This window comes from Strix aluco, chromosome 31 (genome assembly GCF_031877795.1).
Source record: "Strix aluco isolate bStrAlu1 chromosome 31, bStrAlu1.hap1, whole genome shotgun sequence".
In the NCBI taxonomy this organism is placed as follows: Eukaryota; Metazoa; Chordata; class Aves; order Strigiformes; family Strigidae; genus Strix; species Strix aluco.
In genome coordinates, this window is record NC_133961.1 from 780,676 (window position 1) to 808,137 (window position 27,462).

General features: G+C 44.6%; 1 protein-coding gene across 3 annotated transcripts in view; it reads left to right on the top strand.

The window, feature by feature from the left end:
* Window positions 1–4,088: 4,088 nt before the first annotated feature.
* Window positions 4,089–27,462, top strand: part of LDLRAD3 (low density lipoprotein receptor class A domain containing 3) — a 117,684-nt gene continuing 94,310 nt past the window's right edge. For all 3 annotated transcript variants that reach the window (XM_074809804.1, XM_074809805.1, XM_074809807.1), the window contains exon 1: window positions 4,089–4,165. In XM_074809804.1, coding sequence (XP_074665905.1) covers window positions 4,132–4,165 — 34 coding nt within the window. In that variant the 5' untranslated portion in view covers window positions 4,089–4,131. The remainder of the gene's footprint in view (window positions 4,166–27,462) is intronic.

A 27,462-nucleotide genomic window follows, 5' to 3' on the forward strand; every position in this document is an offset into this window, starting at 1 on the left:
CACACCTATTCTTCTACTGTCATCAGACACCCAAACTTTGACACACAGTTTGCTGAAAGAGCACCGGATTTGTTCACAGATTTGCCGCAAAGAAATTTCTAAGCAGGACAGAATACAGCTGTGATGTGGATGGAGACAAAGACTGCATACCTCTACACCTAATTCGGCACCCACACAAGACACTACTCACGCAGGGCACCCCCCAGCTCCTTAGTACTTCCATTACATCTGTCCCTACTTCAGCTTCTCTGAAGCCACCCGCAGCCTTCCTGTGGATGAGTGCGATTCCGTGAGCCATGGGGACACTGTCCTCACGTGCAGTTTTATTAAATGCTGTTTGATGTCAGGAGATTGGGATGTTTATAAATTAGAGGATTGATGATTTCATTTCAAGATAGGGCAGAAGGTGAAGCTGCATTTGGAAATTAAAATCCAGCAGCAAAATCCCACATCTTTTAGAGTAGTGAAGGAAGTGCCAGAAACTTTGGCTACTAGCAACTGTGCTAATATAAATGAGCCTTCTCTGACAAGCTTGGCTCTGAAGAAAATTTCCCTTTCTAGCCCTTGGCCATAGTGCACAAAGCTACAATAAGTGGCTTTCTCGTAATGGATCCTGCCAAGACCACAGGCCAAGCACAGCTATTCATTACTCCGGCATAATTTACTACGAAGCTAATAGAAGCAAGAAAATAATCTTTTTTTCAGAGTATATTCCTCGTTTGTTCTGATCATCAGCTGGTACCCTGCATTACTGGTAGCGATTCAGAACCCAGCCACATTCTGAGCAACCTGAAATTATTTATTTATCCTTGCAACATCTTTGTGGTGTAGATGGCCTGTAGTTTCACTGAGTCAAAGAATGGGTTGACAATAGCGACTTGCTCAAGGCCACACAAAGTCTGCAACAGAGCTGGGATCACATCGTGCTTCCAGGTACAAAACCAGAAATCCACCCCAGTGATACGAGGGCAGTTCATTCGAGATGAAGTGAATCAGAGTGCATATTGCTGACCTGAGGGCTGTGGTCCCGCTCAGTTACTGATACTCAGACCTCTTGTTTGCTGGCTAATCTCGTTTGAAGTTTGCTAGTGTTCACACACACCCACTTGGAACTGTCAGTGCAGATAGCTAGAAACAGGATTTAATCAGAATATAGGCTAGACTGTGGTGATCAACCACAGGGCTCAGCTACACTTGGCCAGCCCCTTTCATCCCTTTTTCCCCTTATTTTGCCATGTTTTTTTTTCCTCCTCAATCCACCTCAAACCGTCCCTCTCCCCTCCTTTGGTCTTTGCCCTAAACATTGTACAACATGCCTTGCATGTTCCCGAAATGGTGTTCCCACCGCATCCCTTAATGTGTCCTGTACCACAAGCAATAACCACCTTTAGTTTGCAAGGCACCTGGGAGGCCGTGTCTTGGCTGACTTATCTTGGCAGGCTTCACACCAGGTAGCAAGGTCTAATCAGTTTTCTCTGCTTGGGAGAAGCCAATGTTGTGTGCTCCCTTTTCCCTGATGAGGTTACTGTCTTTGTTCTCCCTGCATCTTTGTGTTTACAGGGATTACACTTTTAATCACGTAAACCAGCACCCACAAGGTAACAAGGAATCACACTGGACCCTGTGCTGACTAAGAAACTGAGATGAATAAAATGCTTTTATGGCCTGAGAGCTTCCCACTTAATCTCTTAGTGAACTAGAAGATCTCGCTTCTTCCGCCAAGGAGGCACCCACCCACCTCGCATTGCCTCTTAACCACCAGGCAGGGTGAGGCAGCTGGAGCCCGCTGGGGTGGGTCAGCCGGGGTCATCACACTGGGAGCCCAGGCAGGAAGGGCAGCGGCTGGGGACCGGTGGCCTGGCAGGCAGAGGAAATTCCCACAGCCACATCCCGCAGGGGTCAGAAACCAGTCCTCCATCGCAAAGCCCCTGCTGGGAACTAGTTCCCAAGCTGAGTTCCACGTGGGAATTAGCTATCAGGAGTTAAAATACCGTTAAAGAACTAACAGAAGCTAAATCTAGATATCCAAATACAAGTCTTATTCTAAATAAAAAATTAAATTCATCCTTGCAAATGATGTGAAATCCTTATCAATAAATCTCCTCAAGCTCCTCTGACTATATTAAACATTAGTTGTAAGAATTCTGCTTGAAGCAGTATTTTTGTTCAGATTAGCTGAGCACAGTTTTAGAAATCATTTGGCAGCTTTCTACTGTTCTAAACTGGCTTTAATTCTTAGCTAAAATACCTTCTGCACTAAGCCTTCCTCTTCAGCTATTAAATACACGCTGCAAGCTTTTTAGAGAGTCAAACTTTATTCTATACACATGCAGATCTACTTATGTACTTGACACACACACAGGGGAATACTTTACAACCAAAAGGTACCACTTAATGAACAGGCAGCGATTTTCCCATAAAAGCAGAATGGCTCATGTGGTAACGTGGGTTTCTTCACTCCTGGTCATTATATACTAAAAAATAATGTTCCCTAAAACAAGGCCTGCTCCTCCTGTGGCAGCCAAGCGGGATCAGGATTGGACCCCTAGACTGAAAATGCAATTTAAGTTTTCTAAATGCTGGGCTTCAGAGCCTTACAAGGATATTAAATCCCACAGGCTAGTTCTGATTGACTGGCTATAATGAAAATGTCTCTTATCTTCCAATTAGGGAATGAAGATGAGAGGAGCATGCATGCATCAGAAAATGGAAAGAGAGGCTTTCTGAGGGCAACATACTCCTTCCTTATTGCAGAAGGGGCAGAGTGAGCATTTATGTGCCCCGTGAAGGTCCAGCCTGCCCGCAGGGGACCAGTCCTGACCGACTCTGCCAGGCGTCACTGAAGGGCTCCTGCCTGCTGCTACACAGCAAGAGGAGGGGTGGTTGTGTGACACACTAATGCCGCCACCACCCTCCACTGTCCTCAGAACTGGCTGTAGGTGTCTGATGGGCAATGGATTTGAGAAAGATTATAGAGTCATAGAATGGTTTGGGTTGGAAGGGACCTTAAAGATCATCTAGTTCCGACCCCCCTGCCATGGGCAGGGCCACCTTCCGCTAGCCCAGGTTGCCCAAAGCCCCGTCCAACCTGGCCTTGAACCCTTCCAGGGAGGGGGCAGCCACAGCTTCTCTGGGCAACCTGTGCCAGGGCCTCACCACCCTCACAGGGAAGAATTTCTTCCTGACAGCTAATGTCAATCTGCCCTCTGTCAGTTTAAAACCGTTACCCCTCTTCCTGTCCCTACACACCCTGATCAAGAGTACCTCCCCATGTTTCCTGTAGCCCCTTTAAGCCCTGGGAGGCCGCTCTAAGGTCTCCCCAGAGCCTTCTCTTCTCCAGCTGAACCCCCCCAACTCTCTCAGCCTGTCCTCACAGGGGGGTGCTCCAGCCCCCCGAGCATCTTCGTGGCCTCCTCTGGCCCCGCTCGAGCAGGTCCGTGTCCTTCTGATGTTGGTGCCCCCAGAGCTGGACACAGCACTGCAGGGGGGGTCTCACAGAGCGGAGCAGAGGGGGAGAATCCCCCCCTCAACCTGCTGCCCACACCGCTCTGGGTGCAGCCCAGCACACGGGTGGCTTTCTGGGCTGTGAGCGCACATTGCTGGCTCACAGTCACTTTTCCACCCACTGCCACCCTCAAGTCCTTCTCCTCGGGGCTGCTCTCCATCCACTCCTCACCCAGCCTGTGTTTGTGCCCGGGATTGCCCCGACCCACGTGCAGGCAGGTGGCTCGCCGGACCCCGCCGATGGTCGCCAGCAACATCCTCCCTCCCGGTGCCAGCCGGGCAGGACCCGGCCCCGCGCGCGGCGGGTCCCGGCGGCGCTTCCCCGGCAGTGCGGGCGGGCAGCCAGGCCGGCGGGCCCGGGACATGACCCCCGCCGGCCCCTCAGCGGCGCCCCGAGCCCCGGCGCCGGCCCTAACTGGGCGGAGGGGAGCGGCGGGCCCCGGCGGGCCGGGCGGGCCGGGGCAGCGGCGGCGGGTGGGCACGGCCGAGGACCGGCGGGGCGGGGCGGCGGCGGGCACCGCCCTCGGGCCCTCCCCCCCCCCGCCCCGCCGCCCCCGGCCGCAGGCTCCGCCGGGGCCGGACTGGCGGAGCAGCCCCGAAGTTTGCGGAGCGGCCGGCGGCGGGGCCATGTGGCTGCTGTGGCTGCTGCTGGGCTCGGCGGGTGAGTGCGGGCGGCGGCGGCGCCGCCCGGGGGCGGGGGGCGTAGCTCCGCTCGGCGGAGGAGGGCGCCGGGGCCTCCCTGCCGCCGCTCCGCGGCTCGCTGCGGGCCGGGCCGGGGGCGCAGCCGGCCTCCCCTCCGCTCCTCTCCCCTCCCTTCCCGCGGCGGCCGGGCGCGGGGCACCGCCTGCTCCGCGGCTCGCTGGGCGGCCCGGCCCGGCCGGGGAGGGGAGGGGATGCCCGCGGTGGGGGCGGGCGCGCGTCTCCGTCCCCTCCCGCCCTTCCCGCAGGGCGTGCTCGGGGTGGTCCTGCCGCCGCCGGCGGGGCGGGGGGGGCGTGGGGCCGGCGGGGGGCCCGGCGCCCGCAGGGGGTTGGCGGGGCAGGGGCGGCCCTTGGGGTCGGGCGCCCCTGGGCCGAGCCGGGCGTCGAAGCCGCCGCCGGGCCGAAGGGGCCGCGGCCCCGCTGGTGGCGGCCGGACCGGGCCCGTGTCGCTGCCCGGGCCGCAGGGGGCCGCGGCGGTGCCCTGGCCCGGGGCAGGCGGGCGCCGGGCCCCCAGGTGAAGCCCCCGGGCGCTGCCCGGCGCCGCTCGGGGCGGTGCAGGGGGATTTCCTAGTTTTTCCTCCCATGCATCTTTGTAGAAACTCTTTTTCCCTCTCCACGGTCGGCATATGTCTGTCAGAGTCGGCGAGTTGATGATGTTTTGTGCAGCTTTGCTGCAGGTGTGAATTATTTCTGCAACATGATCTTAGCGGGCGCCTTTCCAGGCCGTGTCAGGGGCCCGGCTGCGCTGCGGCGGCTGCTTCCAAGTCGCGCCTTGGCGATGAAGTGATGACACGCAGTGGGTAAAGCCCAGATTATCAAGTTCAACTTAGTTTTTTTCTTTTTTTTTTTTTTTTTTCCGAAGAATATTTGTTGTCATGAAGAACCGATAAGTTTCACAGCTTCCGCGATATAAGTTTGTTTCCAGTTTGGTGTAGATGGGTGGGAAGAGGCGAAGCGTGGTAGGACTTACACTGGGTTGAAATGACATAACTGCAAACTTCAGCTGCAACACTTGTAAGTCTTGTGTAGGTTTGGGTGTCTTTGCAAAACTACTTCAGCAGTTCCCTTTTTGGAAAGCTTCAGGCAAAGCTCAGGTTAGTTTATCTGGATTGTGTTGCCTTCTTCCTTATTAATTTCCATTTTACTGCAGTCATGTTGCCAAGATTTCAACTAACTACTCCTAGCAAGGTACATATTTCCATGTGTTGAATGTATTTGCTTGTAATATCACCCTTAGATTAACACAGAGGGTTCCATGCTACAAGATGCTGATCTTTACACATGAAGATCTCGCAGCCACCCACACCCCGTGCTCTTGCTCCACCTTGGCCTGGGGGCAGTAACCAAGAAGACCTGTTTCTCATCTGGAAGTTAGTACTTCAGCTTTTCCACTGCAAACTGCCATTCTTGCACAACACTTACCCTGCAGTTATTTAACCAGAGGCTCTCGCTTACTTTGGGGCAGATTCAAAGAGCTTTCTGAAACATTTTTTTTTTTTTTTTTTTAGATGTGCTCTGTTTTTCCTTTGAAGAATAAAGTATGGGGTCTTTGGGGATTTGTTTTTTAAATGCTGCTTCCTCTGTATATTTTGGCACCCCTGCAAGCTTCCCACAGGGAGAATTAGTTTGTCTCTGCCTAGCCTTCACTGTGTTTTGAATTTTAGTTCTGGTAACTCCTGAAAATATTTCTTTTCCTACTGAGTCTTTTTTGGGTACAGATGGGAAACCTTGAAACCCTGGGGATCAATTTCAGTTAACAGAAAATAAACACTGTATAGCTCTGTCTAAACAGTTGTTCTGTTAGCATGCAGCAGTAACTGTTGCCTTGGATTGTGTCGGTAAAGATTTGCAAGACAAAGTTTGATCTTTTATTTGCATCTTTATTCTTAGTATTAGAGTTGGATCAAATAGTGCTTTTGATCCTGAAGGACCTTATCTGCATGGGAAAGGTTTTATCTTGTTATGATATATAGTGTGAACTTACACCAGCCTGTTTTAATTTCAGTTTTTCATTGCAACTGATAATTGATAGAGACTTGCTCTGAAGCTTCAACCTCTCTTCCCCGCACAGGAGTCCCGGATTCCTTCGCTTTCCTTTTCCGGTCCCCGCCTCACTTCAAGTCTCATCAGGCTCTCTGCCGTGTGCACACACACGCACACCCAGTCCCTCCTCTCCTTGCTGTTGTTGGTGTAAGCAGGTCGCGCTCAGCTCTGGTCCCCTCCTGCTGCCCTGCGTGTGCCGTGCTCCAGCCCAGCTCCCAGCATGGTGCTTTGCTCGCTGGCAGCCCAGGAGGTCCTGCAAGGATCCCACTTACCAGCTTCGGCTGTAGCAGCATCACTGGGTGAAGTTAATGGAGAAGGTTTGTTAGTTAGAAAACATCTATGTTTATCTTCTTCCACAGTTTGTATTACTTAAGTAATGCAAGCTGAGCCACACACGGTTACAGGGAGTTTACGAAAGGATTGCTTCAGAGAATTGCAAGTGCACTATAGCTGAACAAACCAATGAAATGTAAACAGTCCCCTACTTTCTGTAATCCTGACTACCACTGGGCTGTATCGTCAAGGCAATTTTTTTTTATTCAAAGAAACCTAAATCTACTGAATATATTTTGAACATAGATTTATGTAATTTTTTTCTTCAACCTGTATATTGTCCATTAAGGAGAGAAATGATGGCAGGAGTCATAAATATTTAGCTGAATAAACTGCTTTTAAAAAGCATGATTAAAAAGTGAGCGGAAAAGGAAGATTATGTTTTTTCTGACAACTACAAACCTTCCTGCTTTAGCTGTGAAGTACGTCTTAAAAATGTCGGTCTTCAACTGGCTGGAGCGTCAAGATGCAGTGCACAGCTGGAATTGCTGAGTATGGTCCCCAAGATGTCACAGTTAAGGACCTTTCTGATGCGTAAGCCAAATATATAATGTAGATATTATACCTCTTAAAATATACTCAACTTGCTCTGTATTAAGGGGAGGCTTTTGTGTCTTGTTCCTTCCAGTCTTGTGGTGTACTACTGTTGGAATCAGGGCCCTGTTCCACAGACAGCATAAACATGCAGGGCCACACATGTAGTTGCAAATTGTGATGAAAATGCATCTCAAAAGCTTGGAAAAAACCAGAACATCCCCCAAAATCAAGCAGGGCATAGGAGCTGCTTGAGGAGTGATGTTACCACATTAATCTGCACTGTGTAATGTCTGCTGGCTTAAAACTTGCACGTGCTACTAAGGAAATACCTAGTATTTGCTCACATGGGTCTTCATTTGTACTGATGTTCAGAGGGGCTGCTTTTAGTAGAATTTCTTTGCTGAAAACCTCTGTGTACTGCATGGGAAGAGCACCGCTGAATACTGTTCTGCTCTACTGCTGTGTAAGCGGAGAGAGCCAGAAAACCACTGTCTGCTTGGAGACTTGTGTCTGTCCTGTGTATACAGTAGATTTATTTTGTATTTTTGATACAGTTCTCTTAAAAACCCTTAAACTGCGTCTAGTGCTCCATAACCCGTGTTTGGGTCTCGGTACACGAGCCAGCTGCGGGCTTGTGTAGCATGTCAGTGTGTTAGAGATGGACAAGGATTCTTGTAGGAGCTCTGGCAAGTCGGGAAGCTTCAAACTTGGCAAAGTACTAGGAGAAATAGGTGATACGCAACAAGCATTGGGTATTTGCTGAAGACGTAAGTCTGCCAGCAGGCGTGGTGAGAGCAGCTGGGAAGTACTAACCTTGGTGCAAAGCTCCACATTCACGCTGGGGAGAATGTCTGGGATTTCTTGCGGGAGCCAGCGCCCGCAGGCAGGTTCTCTCAGATCAGTTTCTGGTTATTGGATGTTTGAGGCTGTTGTCAGACTTTACTCTTGCAAGTAGATTTTTGATGCAGGGGCTGAAGTAAGCAGATGATGCTTTTGTGGCTTTCATGTAGACTTTGGGGATTTTGAATAGCATCCGGGAAAGGGACATGTCCCTGTCTAGACTTCTGTGGGTTCCTGTTGCTCCTCGTGTGTGTGTGTGTGGGGTCGGAGGGCCCAGGAGCTTCCAGCCACCCCATCCCACTTGGGATAACTTTGTCACAGCGGCAGCCTGCAGTTGCCAAGGGCTGTGAGGGTGAAAGCGTGATTGCAATGTTGCAGGCACATGTTGTGATAGGAAGCAGAGATTGTTAACTGTAAAATAGGTAGTAAAAATGCACCTTTCATACCAATGTGAAATAAAATGTTATAAGCTTACAGTCAGTCTGCAGTACCTGATACACTGGGAGGCTAGCAAGCTCCATACTTCTTTGGATGAAAAGATTTCCTGGTGATACTATAATGTGTTTATTGTGACAACAGTAACCTGCATCCTACTTCCATTTGTATGCTGATTATCTATCAGGTGAGGAATAAAACGGCTCACTGCTGTAAATCTGGTAGACTGTAACAGGGAGATGATGATTTGTTAGGCAGCGATGATGAGCTGAGGTTCAAGCATCTCTGTTTCAGGGCAGTAGTGTAGGAAAGCCTAATAAAAAATTATCACCTGGGGACAGACTTTGTTTTGTGGCTTTTTTTTTTTAAATTTTATTTTTCCAAACTGGTAAATCTTACCAGGATAGTTTCTGTGATATATCCTGTCCTGTGGTTGCTCTCTGTGTAAGCATAAATGCAGTAATGGAGCAGGCCTGACAAATCTCTAGTGTAAGATCTGCTGTGATGATAGGAGTGCTCTCCATTTTAGTATCTTGTCCGTTGTGGAAGCTAATGATGAGTTTTATGAATTGGTAGGAAGCCTTGTAGGCTGTCATTGCTCAGTTGTCCAACCTGCTGCAGACTGAAGCTGTGGCTGTCCTACCTTTGGTAGAAGGCACTTTGTGATAAGTATTTAAACTGGCATTTTCAGGGTTTGAACTTGAAAGCAGTTTCATTATCAGTAGGTGGGTTTTGAAGATGAGGAGGGAGAAAGATCTTATGTCTCAATAGTGCTTGGTTTGGGTGTTCTTGTCTTTTCAAGTATTAAAGCAAACTTTTCTGCTCTGGCAGGATCTTGTAACAGGATATGCTGAGATTCAGAATGGAATAGTTCAAGTGAAACCAGTTTTAATGATGTATTTTAAGGTATTTCTCAAGTGAAACATTGAATGACAGACTGAAATGTAAGTAGATGATGGCTGGAGGTAATTTTATAGTCAGCCATTAGTATAATCAGTTTATTATAAATTTACTGACTGAAGAATTTTTGAGGGGGAGCTCACACGTGTTTTAAGAAAACCCCAACAACAACAAAGATGAAAATTTAAACAAATAGCTTAAAAAAAAACAAACCAAAAAACTTGGCAAACACCCCTGCAGAAAGCATTTAACTAAATTATAATATAATTCAGATAATGGAACTTCTAACTTATAGGATGAATCAGGGTTTGCATTTGCCATGGACTGAGTGCATATCCAGATACTTGCTTATCTGACATGTAGAAACTTGTTAAACTGCAGTAACTTGATCATGTGTTTGAGAGGGTTTTTTTTTTCGTGCAGCCACTTGTGCTAGTAAAACTGCCAGATGAAAAGGCAGTTAAAGTCAACCTTACGTTGTATGCAGTGTTGGCTATCACGAAGAAAAGTACTTTTAAGGGAGAAGATGGCATAATTTTAATTGGTTTTGGTGTGTGTTTGTCTTAACTTCCACATGGGAAGTGTTGAGGCAGTGAGGAGATTTCTAAAGGGATCCGTTGGTGTCTGTGCTCACCCTTGTTCTCAGCTGCTTGCACAGAGATCCACACTTGGATTGCAAAGGAGCTTGTGGAATAAGATACCTAATTTAACGGCAGCTTATAGAAATATGTCCTCTTTGAAAGTTTGAGAGAAATAATAGGCAATTCCTGTTAGTGTGAGAAATGTGTTGAAGGACTGGGGAATCGTGTGGGTGGATAATCAAAAGGGCCCGGATGAACAAAATCAAAATGGAAGCAATTTGCAGGAGGGTGGCTGGTGGCAACTTTCTCCTCTGTGATCCTGCCATGGCCTGGACAGCTGTGAACTTGGGCACAATGAAAATGTACCAAGCAAAGCTGCATTTTGTGTATGAGTAAATGGTTGTGTAACACATGTGTGACACGTCGTGGTGAAAGGGAGCTGAGGTAATGAGGTGATGTGGGCATGAAACTCGGCTAAAATGATCTCACAGGAACGAGCTTTTAACCCACTGTGTGGGATTATTTAGGATTAGGGGCTGATGAACTCATGGCAGATATGAGGAGGTCCTGATACTGTGTCCTCTTAGCCAGGAGGATTCAGTTTTAAAATGGATTTAGTATCTCTCAGGCAGCCTGTGACGCTTAATTTATTAATGGTTGAGAAGGATATAGGTTGAATATGGTTTAAGTGTGCTGTTGTGTTATGAAATAGTTTGTTTCAGTAGGGCCAAAAATACAGTTTTTCAGTTTTTACTGCTATATTTTTTTCTTTTAAATTAAAGGAAAATCTGCAAATGCTACATCTTTCTACGAGTCTCTGGTGTTGGGATGTTACCTTTCATCTACTTAGATTATTACTCCAGATGGCTTCTGGGGAACATGATGGGGGAAGATTCTTGGTTCAGGGTTCTTTTGTTGAAGACTTTAGATGGAAACAAATTACTTCAGATGAGGTAGCCTTTGTCAGTCTATTTTGAAACAACTGAGTTTGTTGGATGAAAAGTTCAATTTTAAGTAACATTTTCCTGTGGGGATTGATCTCTGTTATTGATAAAATGCAGTAATGTTACTGCAGCAAGTAGGTTGTGGTCCCATTAAACATTAAGATGTGAATTCTGGCTACTAAGTATTGCTTTGTGCTCAGATTCCTTCATTCCTTGGAGTCCTTTCTCTTGCTCTATATATTTTGCATGAATTTATCACTTCAGTTGTTAACAAGTCGGATGACGCTTGTAGCTCCAGACAGAACATGGTTGCCAGCCATATCTGTGTCCACTGAAGACTTGCACACTGCTGGGCAACGCTGTTCAGGGTCTTAGTGCTGCAGGACCTACTCCAGGTTGTATTACTGATCGGCAGTATGACTTTGGGCAAGACCTATTTCTTCCCTTTTACCCGTGTAATCAAGTTTTTTGGAGACCAACTCTCTTTCTTCCCATCTTTCTTTTATGCTATTAGTGCTACCCTAATTTTAGTCAAGAGCTGTATGTAACTAATAACAGGCATATCTTTAGAGTTCAGAATAGTTCTTTACCTTGAAGAGATGTTCTGTCTTGCTGGTAGGGGTTAGATGCAAGGGTAAGTAGGTATTTTTCTTGATATTATGAATTTTTCCCCAGTATTCCTATTTTTCCTTTCTCTTCTCTTTGTTGTTGTTACAGTAAGGTCATTAACGTTCTTCAAACAGAGGAGTTTGAGGTTTAAAAAAATGTGAAGCATGATATGGACACACAAATTGATATAATTATGAAAATCCATGTATTTGGCAAGTTGCACTTGTAAGGCAGGGCAAGAGTTGACAACTTGCAGTACTGTTGCTTGTCCAGGGTGCTCTTCACAGGTGACCTGCTGTGTAGTACTGTATTGGACCTTCTAGCTAGCGGCTGCTTCACGGGGAACGTGGTCATTGCCCATGCGTGGCTACAGAAGGTAAAACTTCAGCTTGTGTGTTTGAGTTTGGAAGCTGCAAATACAGTCTTGGGACTGCTCTTGTGCTGATGTTCTCCTGATGCAAGAATAAGTTGTATCAGGGGCTATGAAATGTTTCTGTTGGTCTTTCTATAAGCGTAGCTAAAATTCTGCGGCTTAAAATAGCCATTATTTCTCAGATTGTAAATTCCTTTCTTGTCAAATTCAGATTTCTTTGCCTCTCTTTGCCTGTATCCTTGTTCTCTTGTTCTGAAGCTGCATGTTGATGACTTAGTCTTCACTTGCTTCTTTCCATACTGATTTGTCTTACCTCCCTCCTCCCAGGCATCTCAGTACCCTGTCTTCTTTTTTTTTCCTCATGACCTCACCTGAAATTGTACCCATTGGTGCATAGTTCTAGCTGTGAATTTCCTCATCATGCCTTTGACTCTGTACTTAGGCCAGATTCTTTCTTTTATATATGCCTGTTACACCTATACTTACATGCTAGGATTGTCCGCTTCTGTAGGCCAAACCTGCGGCTAGGAATCGTCGTCTTTCCTTGCCTCTATTGCAAGTGCTCAGCACCACTCTGCTGCCTTTCTCTGCCTGCAGTCTGGTGTCCCAGTTTGTATCCCTAGCCTGTCATGAGGGTGCCTTTCCTCTACTTTGTGGTCCACTTCGTCTGTCTTCTTGACTTGGATCTTACATTCTATGGAATATGAGATCACTGATGCAGAAAAGGGGATGCATTAGGATGATCCTACGCTGCTGGGCTTGCTCCTCGTCTACCTGTCCTTTCCCCGATCCATCGCTTAGCTGTGCGGGGTGTTCAGGCCCAGGTTTGGGCTATGTGGAGCTTCTGCTGTAGCTGAGTTTGGAAGGTGGTGTTTGGTTCGAGCAGACTGCTTGGGGCTTGGTCTCCCTCGGTTCTTGATACAGTTTTACAAGTGAATTGTGCGTCTTGAGCAAATTAGTTTTTCAGGGATCATTTATGAAGTACAGTTAATGTACTTGACACACAATGCAAGGTGTGCATGTATAAATGGCTAAACAATTTGTGAATGAGGGCACTGTTAGAGAGACTGATATAAAATACAACAGAGCAGTTCCTCATGTTGTTAAGTATGCAGAGTAGCTCTGCTTTGCTTCACCTGACAAAGCACATCAGTTCTTTATGAGCAGATATATTGATAGTCAGCTCTTGTGACCTCCAGAGGAAACACATTGCAGTCAATGAACTTCAAAGGCAAAATAACTCTTCTAACTTGCTAACCAGTCTCCTGTCGATGGCCCAAGTTGCTCTTGTGGCTAGGGCCAAAACTATGCGATTTTAAGAGCTGGGTGGAACTGCACACTAGATGATCTAACGGTTGGACTAGATGATCTTCAAGGTCCTTTCCAACCGAGATGATTCTGTGATTCTGTGAAAATGAATATATGGTCTGACTGGAACCTGAACTGCAGGTATTTTTGTCTTGAGGAGAACGGCTGTCTGCCAGAAGAGTGTGGGGCTCTGAATGAGTGATCTTGGGGGTGGGGGATTGTCTTCCACGATCTGAACAACAATAAGAAACGTATCTTTTCAAGGACTTGGCATCATGTAAAACAGTCTACAGCTTTGCTCGGTTACTGGAAAGACACAAAACTGGAAAGATGCTGAGATCAAGATCCTCTCAGGTCAGCAGAATGCAAACTGTGCTTGTGAAATCCTGGTCTGGAAGAACTGTACTTACTGCTCAATCAGTTTTAGAAGACTTAAGTCATTAAACTAATTAGGCATAATTCAGAATTGGCCAACAAGCAACAACAGCTTGTTTTGTGGTGATTGCTGTCTATTCAAACTCAAAAAAGCTTTTTATTTTTTTAAGACAAGCTTTTGAAAGGTGGAAAGAAGGTGGGGAGGGACAGAAAAAAATCCATGTGGGTGAAGTTGGTCACATCTCTTAATAAAATGCTGGCTGAACTTCAAATACCTGAGAGTGAGTGAAATAAAAGCCTGCATGGAGTTATAGGTAGAATTGTAAAAAAAAAAACCAAAAGCAAACCAAAACCAAACAAACCCACCATTGTGAACTTCTGAATGAACATATTCACTTTACCATGTAACTGAGGTTCTGCGTGTTAAACTTGCCTTTTATTAAATCAAGTCCTGTTGGCATTCCAATTTACATTCTCTTAAGAAATTTTTGTTTGCTAGCCCTTTCTTAAAAGGTGATACCTGCCTCTACTTGTTAGGCATTTTCAATCCTGTGAATGTACTGGCTTTGAATGTCAGCAAGTGTGAAGCTCTGCAATATTTCGAAAAGCCTGTGAGTTCTGAAACAATGCACAAGCATTTGTCCTTTTACAGTCGGATGGGAGGGCTTCCCTCTAGATCTGCAAGCAGTAGGTGAGTTTTGGGAACCAATTCATTTTTGCTCCTCTGAAAAAGGAGCCGCTGTGTGCAGTGAACAAATCAGGAGTGTACATGTGACTAGAACATTAGCAGAGTACCTGAAAGATAAAAAGGACATTGATAGTAGAGTTGCTAAGAGTATTTATGAACAATACAAATTGGCAGTACCAGTTGTACCCTAAAAATCTTCCATGAGGAGTGTTAGCTTCTAAATTGCAAGCTTGAGGAAGAGCATTGTCAGCTTTTTTCTTCCTACGAAGACTGCATCACACTTTTTTGAAACATTTTTTCATTGCAACCTTCCTTTTCCAAAAAACAGTCCAGAATAGTTTCAGTGACCTTTTTTCATACTTGTATGTCCATAAGAGCACAACAGCCAGTTTTCTTCCTCCTTCCAGTTTTCAGAAAGCGTAGAAACAAAATGTTTTACAGTGTAATTTCCTATTTGCACTGCAGCTTCAAGTGATTTACTTTTTGAAATGCCTGTCCTTTTCAACAGGTGAGATATTAGTAGGCATTTCATGGAGAAGTCCTGATTCTTTGGAGATAATGTATAGACGTGTTTGTCTCTTAGTTACATCAACAGAGACTGCCCTGAAGTAGTGGGTACTTGATGACATCGGCTTGCACATCTATACCTTTTCATCAGTCTCACTTTTTTACTATAGTATAGAATGCTTTTGCCATTCTTATGCAAAACTATGCATATTAGTTACAGCAGCAATGTCCATTGTCTCTTCCTGCAGCAGCTTTGATAACTTTCAAGCTTTCAAAATTAAAGGCGCTCTACTTATTAATGACTTCTACAAGAGTTAGACTTCAGCATTTAATCAGATTGGGTTTCCTTAAAATTTCTAATGGGATCCTTGAAAATCTGCCAGAGGACTATATAGTTTTTCTGATGAATTGTTTTAATGGAGCTCTGCCTTGCTATTTGGTTAACAGTCTTCATGGTAGCCTCCGGCTGCTTACTTTCCAATTTCCTTGTGTTATCTGTAGATAAATGTCCACCTTATTGGAGCTTAATGGCCAATTAGCTGAGTCAAATGAAATCTAAAAATACAAAAAGCAGTCTGATCACTGGCAGGATATTCTTGTCCTAACTGAGGTTGAACCCAGAGTTGCTGGCCTGCTGGCTGCCACTGCTCCTTGTAAGGAGTCTCATGGGGAAACTGTTCAGCCTGTAAAGGACTGTTTAGCTAATTTTTCCCTACAGTGTTGGTACTTCGTTTGTTTGCTCGTCAACAGTTGCAAAATTAGGGAGCCCACTTTTGTGAACAGACTTTCCCATTTAAGAAGTGATCAATGTAACGTCCCTTGGGCCTGTACCGAAGAGACCTGTGTCAGGCCTGTCACATCCTGTTAAAATTAAACCCGCATGACTTAAACTTCTACAATACTTGGTGGTTGTCTCTGTTTTGAACAGGAAGCGTGTCTGATATGGGATATCTCAAAGGGACAGTGACTTTTGGGAAATTGGGCACTTTCCACCTTGGCCAGTCTGGCCCTTGAAGGTGGGATGAGTTGGGTGTTTGCAAACACGAGCCTTCCAAGCTATTTTGTGCATCCCTATAAGAAAACTCACTTGGCATAGATTTAGTAAATATTCCAGTGTTGTTTACTTCAATTTGGAAGGACTGTGTTGGACTATTGTTTTGGAAAAAATGTGTTATTGAAATGCTGTAGTAAATGTTTTGGTTAGAGAACAGTTTGAGTGAGCTCAACTGTCAAAATTAACCCCTAGGTGCAAGCAGCTGTACCAAGAGCTAGTCATTGCATGTCTCCAGGACAGTCATTCTCCATACCTTGAGATGTACAGATTCATAATCTGTTTTTAAACAAGCTTCCCAAGTTGTTTGCTTCTCCTCCTCCCACAAATCATGCTTCAGCATTAAACAAAAGGAAGGGGTAGGTATGAATGCATGCAAGAGGAAAACAAAAACTGACACCATAGGAGCGGTTCTTACTGAGCCCCTGTGAGTGTAAATAGAGGGCAGTTAATTTCTGTGTCTAAAATTACTTGGAATTTTCTAGGTCCAGAGGATCACTTGCCTCTATAGAGTCATTGTGTGAATTGAGTCTGGTTGGTAGTTGAGCAGGCAGGAGTTTGGGAAGTTGGAGTTTTGCCTGTTACAGAGTGAGCCTACCTATATTTTAATCAGAATCCCTGGGGTGGGTATTAGCTGCATACCTGCTCAAAGGTTTTTGGTTATGACTTTGCCTGCTTACTACTGAGGAATAAATTATTCAAGATACACCTGTGGGCTTTAATATTAATAATTCACATTTTTATGATACTTCTTAAAAACCGGTTTATATATTTGAAAAACTACTGATCAGCATATATCTTCAGGTACCCATCTCCTTGGCATCTGAGCAGCACAGAAACAAATTATGGATGCTTGCAGCATTCCCGTGGGACAGGAGAGCATTAGCAATCAGTAACAGATAAGGGAAACTGAAGCCAAGCAAAGCAGAGTAATATGATCATATAAGACATCTGTGGCAGGGCTGAACCCTGTCTTCTCAAATTCCACCCAGAAAGCTGCCCTTTCCTGAAAGGGATCCTGTCTGCAAGGCTGGACTATGTCTCAAGTACTGACATTAATCTTCCTCCTCCTGAAGCTTACATCGCCAACATTCCTGTCGCGGAGCACGCTGGTATGAAACCATTGTGTTGTTTAACCCAGCATCATGGTGTTTAGATGACATATGGCTGCCAGTTTGTAAAGCTGAAATCTGTGTCTGCCTCCACTCTGGCAACTGCTGTTGAGGGTGAAAGCTCTGGGAGTGTAAGAGACTTACATTTAAGTGTGTGTAGACAATATGTAGGGCTTGGTAAGCTTGATGACGAGCTAGGAAGGGGCAGGATAGGTAACACCATGTGCAGTGAAGGCTCATGTCCTCCTGTGTCTTTGGTGTGTAATAGCACAAACAGATAATGGCATCAGTGAAAAGCTCAGGTGTGAAGTGTGGTAGGAGTAGACTAAGTTCATTTTCCTAGATTACTTTTATACATTAGTGATAGGAAATGTGCCTGTGTGGTGTTACTGACAGCCTTGAGGGGCTGGCAAGAGTCTTTTAAATCCAAGACTGAATTCCTTGGCTTTCTACTGAGCTTCTAAGTTGAATATATTTGCGTTGGCAAAAAAGTTGGCTGACTTGAAGACATGCTACGCACAGACTTAGTGTCTTGAAATAGTAGGGCTTGAAGATCATCTTTGCTTTCTCAGGGGCAAATTCTGCCACTGAACATATGTTGTCGATCACATTTTGAAGTATTTTTTTCGCTGGCTCCCATTTTGTTGCCCTTTGCTTTGAATGCAGCCTCCCCCCCCCCCCCCCCCTCCAAAAAAAGCTGGTAAGATGTGGTTGCTGAAATTACTGAATTTTGTACGTGGAGCGCTCACTGTGCCCCTCTGAAGTGGGAATATTTTACACATGGGTATAGCGGGACACAAACCGAGGTGATGTGTGATCATGTACAAATAGAACTAAGATAACGTCTTAGAGATAACGGTGATCTTTGGCAGTGCCTAACATCAGGCAAATTGTTTGCTGTGCCTTAGTTAAAATGGAGATACCACTTACCCACCTCAGTTTCTTTAGTTTCATAAATGCTGATAAGTGCTCAGTACCCCACAGTGAGTGTCATCAATAATTCATTATCACTTAATTGCTGGAGCTGATTTCTGATTGATTTGGTAAGTAGGATGCTAGGAAATGGTACGTTTCCGCTGTCAGTTCCACTTCACTGCTTTGGCCAACATTTCATGGGGGAGTTGCCCACATACCTTTTCACTCTTCTTCTGTGGATGCTTTGCCCTAGGGCCACGATAAAACTGCAGGATCTTACAAAAAGAGTGGGGCAAACAGCATCAGATAGGGTTGTGGATTTCTTTTTGCATCAGCAGCATGTCCAGGAAAGGCAGAACTGCAGACGGGCTGGTGTTGGAGGGCTTAGCCCTGCACGTATGACACACTGTCACTGTATGTCACTTCTCTTCTTACTTGTTTGGATAGAGAGGGTTCTTCTGGACTACTGTCTTTTCTTCCTGCTAGTGCTTAAAGGTCTGCTACTTTTGTCAGATGCTGTTGTCTGTAAGCTTGGCTGAGAAGGCTGTTTCAGTTGTCCCTTTTGTATCCCTACTTTGAATCACTTGTGAGCTCGCTCTGATGGTTTTCTGTCATAATGGGAATACATAGTTTTGGAGTGGATGACCGTTGCGGTTGTATTTTGCTTTCTTTATGTGAGGAATGTGTGTTAAATTGTAGCATCAGAGGTGAATTCGGAATTATGCAGGTTCTCCTTCCACCGATTCCTGATTGCAAGAGGGCGAGTGCCTCCAGTCTCCCAGGGTGGAGTATGGCAGATTTCTCTTCTGGCAGCAATTTGGACACTAGAGAGGGGAACTTTAAAATAGATGTCCTGGAAAATATGTGGTGCTTGTTTTTAGTAGCATAGGATAGTCTCTGTTCTGTTTAAGATATGAACTAAAATACAAAAGAGGAAGCAGTGCAGTATCAGTCTTGCACACCTAGAAATGAGAGGTGGGGAAGAACTTTTGGCTTATCTATATAGTTTATCCCCTAGGGCTACTGTAAGCATCTGTCCTGGTTTAAGCCCAGCCAGCAACTAGCCACCACGTGGCTGCTTGCCCTGCCGTGGTGGGATGGGGAGGGGAATCGGAAGAAAAAGGTAAAACCTTGTGAGTTGAGATAAGGACAGTTTAGTAGAATGACAGAAGGAGGAAGAAATAGTAATAACAATAATACTAATGAAAGGATGTATAGAGTGAGTGATGTACAATGCAGTTGCTCACCACCCAGTGCTCAGCTGGTTCCAGAGCCACAATCCCTCTTCCCCTCGCCATGGCCAGCTGCCCCCGTTCGTATTGAGCTTGACCTCCTATGGTATGGAATAGCCCCTTGGCTAGTTCGGGTCAGCTCTCCTGGCTGTGCCCCCTCCCAGCTTCTTGTGAACTCTGTCCCAGCTGAACCCAGGACAGCGTCTTTCATCCCCTTTGTTGGATGAAGGTCCAAAGGTAAGTAACTACAACAGGACTTTACTCATAGTATCTTCTGATCACTTTCTCATCGTTTGGGACATCATCTTGACATTGCTGTACCGTTTAACACCTGTGCAGGGTTTGGCAATGCAAAATGTTCTCAGAGGCTGTGGTACATCCTAAAACCAGCACAGAGTCTGTGGGAGCATGTCCTTCATCTGAGTCTGGTTTGCCAAGGAGGCATTAGAAGGGAATGTGGTGGGGTTGGTGTTTTTTTTTTTTTGGTATAAACATATGTATTTTTGTATAAACATACATAGTTTCCAGATAGATTCAGTTCTATCTTAAACACATATCAAGAATTATTTTATTACTATATTTATACATTTTTGAGGCTGTGTGTCCGGATTCTTCTCCTCTTTGAATGAACTTACATGGATATGTTTCAGTGCATGAACTGTTTTAAAGTGCTATTCATATAAAAATGAATTGACAACCTAGGTCTCAGAAATAAGTCCTTTTGTTTTGAGGTGTTCTGATGTCTTTAAACTTCATTGAAATGTCAAGGCTGGAAAGCACAGCAGTTGCTAAGCTGCTTTGTGGGATTCCCTAAAGACTACTTTGAGTGAATAGTTTTCCATGGAGGAGTTGTTAAAACTTAAGAGTTTGACTTGAACACATTGCAGCTAGGATATCTTGAGCAGTAATGTACCTGCACAGTATGTTCCGAAATCTGTTCTTTAACATCTCACAGAAAAATTTATTGTAGACTTTTTCTTGAGAAGGGGAAAATAGTAATTTTAACATCTGAGTGTAGTGGCTTAAACCCTCACTTTCCACAAACAAAATGCTTGATTCTGTGTTCCTTTTCACTGGTGAGATTTTAACAGTTTCAGAGGAGCAATTCCAATGTAAAACTGGTGCAACAGGAGGAGGAATAAAGACTTGGGTTGGTCTATGGGGAAGGAGTAATTGGATTTCGATTTCTAGTGGCACACTTGAGTTTTGTGCTCTGGGTGGGGCATGCATGAGGGGAAGGAAGCTTATTCTGTCTATACATTTAAAGTTTTACTGTGGTTTTCATCTTGCCATGCAAAATTTCTTGTGCTAAGTAAGTGTGTGATCACAAAGCATCTCTGTTAGCATGTGCTTCTTGCTGACAAGGTGCTTCTGAAACACAGAAGGTATGTTGACATACTGGTAAAGTTGTGTCACCCATCCCTGGCAGTCGCTGTGAATGACATGACAATCTGCTGTGTCTGTGCCTGGTGAGAAATGTTGTCCAGGTACCCAAGCCGATTGTGTCAGTGTTGTCTGGCCCTTCCTGAAACCTGTTGTTTACAGAGTTATCTGAAATACACTGAGGAATTCTTAATGGGCACTCCGAAAATGGCAGTAACAAAGCTGCAAAGTTACCTTGCTGGCAGCAGTCTCTGTGCGAAAGTCTTCCTGCCTTTGCGATGAACCTTCCTGACGGCTGGAGGATACTCTGTATCATTGGCAGTAGAATTTTAGAGGAAGTAAGGAATTAATTTTCCCCAGAGAGCTCATTTCTTTGTCACTGGATTTCTGGTTGTACCTTCTTTACAGCCTCCAGCTAGCTGAGTTGACCTGTGTTGCCACTGCTACATGTTGTTTGTGTGTTGCCCCCTCCTTCTCTTCGGGGTCAGCATGTATAGATGAACTTCTGGTCATATGGGTAATCTTAGGGACCTCGTAAGTGGAAAGGAAGCAAGAACTTTCATCGTCCCCTTAAGGATGTGTGTGCTTGGGATGTTGTATCACAGACATGTTCAGGTATCCTTTGAGTTCACACATGGAATGAACTAGTGCTATTTGGTGGTGGTAACACTTCATTTAAGTTTCACAGAATCACGGAATCATCTCGGTTGGAAAGGACCTTGAAGATCATCCAGTCCAACGTTTAACCCAGCACTGACCGTTCCCAACTCCACCAGATCCCTCAGCACTATGTCGACCCAACTCTTAAGCCCCTCCAGGGATGGGGACTCCCCCCCTGCCCTGGGCAGCCCATTCCAACGCCCAACAGCCCCTTCTGCAAAGAAATACGTTTGTGCAGTCATCAGCTGTAATGCAGTCAATACTTACAGTATTGTTTTTAAATTTATTTCTTTGGAAATCTGGACAAAACACAGCCATAGTGCAAAGAACTAGTGGATAATTTCAGTGCTGCTGGCTGAGCCACATTATCTCCTTTGTGTATGAAACACATGAATATGGTGTGGGACACTTACAGCTTGTGTTGTGTTTACCAGGAATGAAGTTGTTTGGGGCTGGAGTCCTGGGCAAGTTTTAGCATTGCATTATGTTTTCTGTATCTCAGTTTTCCCTTTATACTTTCAGCTAGTTCACAGAATATGGGTCAGTGTACATGGTCAAAAGTAATATTATTTTTGTGTTAACTTCCTGAATCAGAAATATCCATATATATAACTTGCAGCAAGGCAATGAGTGCATAAATCTTTCCTTTCTGTGTTACAGATAATTGTGTTGGAATATGTGAAAATTAATTGCATAGGAGGTTAGGAAAATGGGAAAGACCTATAGTAATCATATTCAGCCTTTTTTGAGTGATTAAAAAATTCAAGTTAAATGAATTGTATTTATTAATTGAACTTTACACCTTTTTCCTTTTTAAAAGGGACTAACCCTTGAACAAAAGGGGAACCCTGTTGCTTAAGTAGAATGCAAAGACGATTGAAGAGAGAAGTGCTCTCAGTTCATTTCTTCTGCACCCACTCCAGTTACATGGCCATTAACAGTTAAATTATTAATGAGTATTGCTGAAGGCAGCCACACCTGACTGGCAGCTATTCTCTTTCCTCTGTGCTGGTCGCCAGGGTCACAGGAATCTTGTTCCACATGAAGCAGTGTGAGATGCAATCAGGCTTTCTTCCAGTGGAGAACGTGGCTGAGCTGTTGATGTCTTTCACAAAACTCATTTTTTCTAGTTTTCGAATGCAAGGAATTTACTTTTACATTACAATGAATGATGAGCATCCTCTTACATACTGGCAAACGAAGGCCTGTCTGAAGTGAATCGGTCTGGGAGGCACTGGCATGGGCGTCTCTGAAAAGAGAACATCCTGATGTATTGTGTAATATCTGAGGTCACGGGTTATCCAATGACATCACCTGTCTCATGGTGCTTATCCTGTGTCCTGGGTGGCATGGCTTACTGTCATCCTCTAGTGTATAATGTCTCCTGCTCGCAGGACGGTGTAGCTGTCCTGTTCAGTTGCTGTGACAGGGTCTTTACAAAGAGGAAAGCACCCTTTTTTGGAAGTATCTTGAAGGACGGTGACGTTTTTTGTTTGTAATAAAAACAAGATTAAAAAAGATCCCAAATTCATGGTCTGTGGGATCTAAGTGCAGGATTCATTTTCTTGTCCAAATATTTTACCTTTGTAAGAGTGATTTTTGAGCTAAAGTACTGATCTCTAATTACTTCAGTAACTTGCCAGTATTGGGAAGTGTAAGTGAAGAGAAAATTTGGGGAAGATAATTGTGTTAAATGAAAGCCCCCTCCTGCTTCTTTTGTAGGAGGAGAGTCTTTGCTCTTTAAATTTTTTTTTTTCCATTTGCTTTGCCCCTTGCCTGAAGGATGTGATCTCTTTCTGAAATGTTTAATTTTCCAAAGTTATAGCAGGGTCTGTTAGCTCAAAGAGCTTTATACCTCACCCATGAGGCTTGTTTCTCTGATCCTGATGAAGAGGATTCAGAGAAGAGAGGAAACCTCAGTGTATGGATGAGTGCAGTTTACCAGGCTTTCCAACTGGGAAGGTGGGAGCTGTGACTCTGTAACTCTTTGATGGAAGACCTGAATAGAATGTGTCAGCTTGTCTTTTAAGAAAAGTAGAAATTATTGCAGTAGCTGGGAATCAAAATTAAAGAAATGAGTCTATGAAGAATCTCAGGTGCCTTTTTAAGGCTCTTTATTGCTCCCAAGCGTCTTCAGGTTTCTCCAGGAGAAAAATGAGTTTTGCATATTCAGCAAGATGGCCATTCTCTTAAATACGGGCTCATGAGTTTAAAGCCAAGGGTATGTGTGGCAGCGGCTCTGGTGCAGTGAGACTGAAAACCTTAGTAAGTCTGGAGTAAGTCTGCTTAGGTACTTTGTTAGAAAATCTAAACCCAGATGAGCAGCAGCCAGTATGGGCTGCAGGTGGGTTGAGTCACTGTTCTGTCAAGTAAGAATTAGTTATTGTTAACAGCAGTGACGTGCAGACACAATGGCTCAGGGAAGCACAAAGGCTGGAGACTGCTCTGTGTGGTCGCTGCCGTTGCACACTTGTGTTACGGGGAGTAGGAAAACCCTTGTCTAGCGCCCGTGTGCGTTATACTAGTGGTCTGTTTTGATGGCAGTGGCTGTCAGTCTAGCACTATATATTACCTACCAAGGTGTCCTTAAAAATATCTACTATGCACAGTTTTCCTTGTCTTCTGAACTTGTAGTGTGTGGGAAGGACAGAAAGGAAGGTGCAAATGTGTGAGTGGTAGCGGAGAGCCAGTTAGAGCTAGCCAGCTGCTGATTCCCTGGGGCTGCAGAAGAAATTTGAACATGGTTGTTAAAGAGAAAATATGTTCAGATTGTCTTTGTATTCCAAAGACGTCTCTTTCTGCTTGCCTTATCTTACCAAGATTTGATAGCTGCTTGGCAGAAGTCTTGGCACTGCTTGGCACTAGCAATTCTCTGCTCATCGACCTGAAAGAAATGACTGCTGAAACTCAGAAATGCGCAGTTTGAGCTGTGCTGCCTTTGTCATTATCCAGTCAATACAGTATGATTTTTTTCATATTTCTTTCTTTCCAGAGATAAGGGGAAAAAATAGACAAGCTTTCATAAAGTGTGATATCTTTCTTTTAAGTCTGATTAATCAAATACAGTCTCTACCACTGAAAAAGCGCAATATGTGAGACCCACGATGCTAAATTTACACCCTGCAATTTTCCAACATTAGTTGCTGCTAAATTGACAGAGTGACTGGAGCCAAATATACCTGCTTTGCAATTATATCTGCTGCGTTGGTATTTATGGGAATAGCCAATGAGACTCAAGATTAACCCTTAATGGCAACATGCTGAGACGGCTGTTTCATTAGTGTCTTCATCGAGGCTTTCAAGAACCTCCGCCACGGCCAGTCTCAGGTGCTACTGCAAGTGATGATGTTTGCTTCCCTAGAACCTTGAAAAAAAGATTGTCAAATCTATAAGCTTAGTGCATCTGAAGTTTCAGTTTGGGTTTTGTGTGAAAACAAATTTATCCTGCCGTGGAACCAAGTAGATACACGCTTTGAAAATAAAAACTTTATTATTGAATATGTAGAAGCATTGTCTTTTGCTTGGCCGTCTTGAGGTCTTGGGGTACCGAGCTATTACAGACTTTTGTCTTTGAAAATTTCCATGAAATTCCTGAGATCTTGTCTGTTGCTTTAGGTCCCCATCTATGTACCTTCTGTCGGTGATTCCCCAGCTCATCAGGTTGCTCCGCAGCCCTCGGAGCGTTTGCCGGTTTGGTGCTCTCTGTCTGGACATGTCTTTGCCCCAGCTTCTGCAGAAAGTACACTTTGTAGCCTACATAAATATGATGGATGCCGGGAGGAATGTGGAGCTATCAGAGTTTGTTTAACCAGCAAAATGGTGCAAGGGGTTATAGCAAGTTTTTAGAGATCCCCTGAGTTTTTCTTTGGCTCAGCGGAAGAATACCTGATGCAAAAAACGTTGAATGAAGCCTTAAAAGGCAAGAATGGTTTTATAGTTAACCAAAAACTTAGTAATTATTGTTAACTTGGAATTTGTCCCAGGATTGACCCATCTGAGTAAAACACATCTAGGTTCGGAAGCTCCAAGTGGCTCAGGTGAGACACCCAAAATATTTGGATTGGGGGCTGAAGTATATAAAGGCTTATTCTTTCTTAACTAGAGTGCACTGGGAAGCTTCCCTCTGAGACTTTTTCTCCAATGGGCACTTTGAGTAGTGGTGAGGTTTAAACTCAGTGGTCAGACAAGCACCACGCAGCCGCTTGCTCACCCTCCCCTGCCCAGGGGATGGGGGAGAGAATTGAAGGGGTAGGGGTAAGGAGACTAATAGGTTGAGATAAAAACAATTTAATTGAAATAAAAATAATAATATTAATAATAGAAAATACAAATGAGTAGCGCACAATGTGATGGCTCACCACCCGCTGACCGATGCCCAGCCCGTTCCCAGCTAGTGATCCCAGAGAAGTGAGAATCCTGAAATCACAGTCCCAGCAGTGAGAGCCCCAGGTCCCAGCCAGCCCTCATCGATACACTGAGCATGACGTTACAAGACATGGAATATTCCCCTGGCCAGTTTGGGTCCGTTGCTCTGGCTGTGCTCTCCCCCAGCCTCTTGCGTACCTACGCATGGACAGGACATGGGAAGTTGAAAAGTCCTTGATTTCTTAGCAACAACTAAAAACATCACTGCATTAACAACATTCTTCTCATACCAAACCCCATACTGAATCCAAAACACAGCACTAGTCTAGCTACTAAGAAGGAAAAAAAAAATTAGCTCTATCCCAGCTGAAACCAGAACAAGTAGGGTGGCATAACTTTTTTTTTTTTTTTTTTTTACTTTCAAGGCCAGGACAGACTTCTAAAAAGCAGATACTACTTTTCTTTATTGGAAAATGTTCAGAGGATTTTAGGAAATAACGGAAGCAGAATTGGCAGGAATCAAGAAGCAAAAAATTAGAAAAGGAAGAAAGCTGGTATACCACATAGACTAAATCCTGGACTGTTTCTTGGGTGGCCCTTTCCAGAGACGTTAACCACAATCGCCTCCACTGCTCCTGGGGAAACGTTCATTTTTTCTCATGCTGTATCAAAAGTTTTTCTGCTTTTTTGCTAAGTCTTCCTCTGCGTATATTCATTCTGTTATTCTTCAGTCTTCACTGTGCTGTTAAACACAGCAACTGTTGAAAGAGCCGAAATCCAAGATTGCCTATATTGCAAACAAACCCCTGATTTTACTGCTAGCTCGAAGGCAGTTTGTAATATATATATAGTGTGCGTGGATGGTGTTTTGCTGTGGCAGTATTTGCTGGAAAGAATTGGTCACCAGTGCCTTGCAGAAAGATTGCACAACAGCACTGTGCACCCGCATTAACATCCCGTCTGCGTGGGGGCACTGTATATGTCCCTCTACAGTGGAAAAACATCGTTGCTCTCGGCTAGGGCTTCTGGTACGATGAATAAGTGAAATAAAGAAGGTGAAATTAAAATCTTGGGAAAAGAATGAGCCTCTCGCTTCAGTATAATCCCTGTTATATATCTTCTTAACAGCATGTTTCCCATTGACAAAATGCAAATGCCATTTATTTTTCTGTTATTGATTTGCTTACAGAAAGCAGCAGAAATCTAATCCGTGCAGCAAATACTGAGTCACTTTATCTTCTGTATAAATTTTTATTATTACTGTATAAAGCACATCAAAGAGCTCAGTTTGAATGGGAGAAAATCATGCTTTAGGTAGGTGGTTGTAAAGGCTGTTATTTTTCACTTGAAGTGATTATTTTCTAGGTCTCTGATAGTGATTATGGGAAATTCCCAACTTCAAATAACTAACCACTTGTGTACATCTGTTATTCCTGAGCCCCATCTTCTGCCCCCACTTAACTCTGAGGCTTGCCCGGTGGAGGACAGGCGACCAGAGCTATGGGAGAAAGACAAATGTACACTGTCTTTTGTAAAAGAAACCTCTCGAGTGTAAAGCAATGGCAAAAGCTCTTTAAATACACCTAGGGCATGTCATTTGAAGAGGTTTGTGTCCTGTGATGTCTCGGTATTGAATTAGACCAGTATATTAGCAGTGATCCTCAAAATATTGTGAGTGTGGCGTGAGGTCCTGGACGGTCTAAAGGGTGTTGCTCTGGCTGTGCCATGGCGTGTCAGGTTTTCAGTACAGGGTGGATGAAAATTGGCCGATTATAATCAAGGCTCTAGTTTGGCTTGTTAAGTTGAAATTTGTTTTTCCTGAAGGTGTGTATGTCCATTTCTGCATTATCATTGCAGCTGGAGAGGAATGAGTTGTCTTTCCCCTTGAAGATGCAGGGATGTTCTAAGTTCACTTTGCACCATGTTTTGTCACCCAACTCGCGTGGGCTTAATGTATGTCCTCTTTTCAGTCTGACTCTTATTTCTGTTGGATTTTCATTCCTATTTGAAGAGGTTACCATCCATTTCCAGGTAATGCTGGCTGTGTGCTGTCACTAGCACCTAGTAC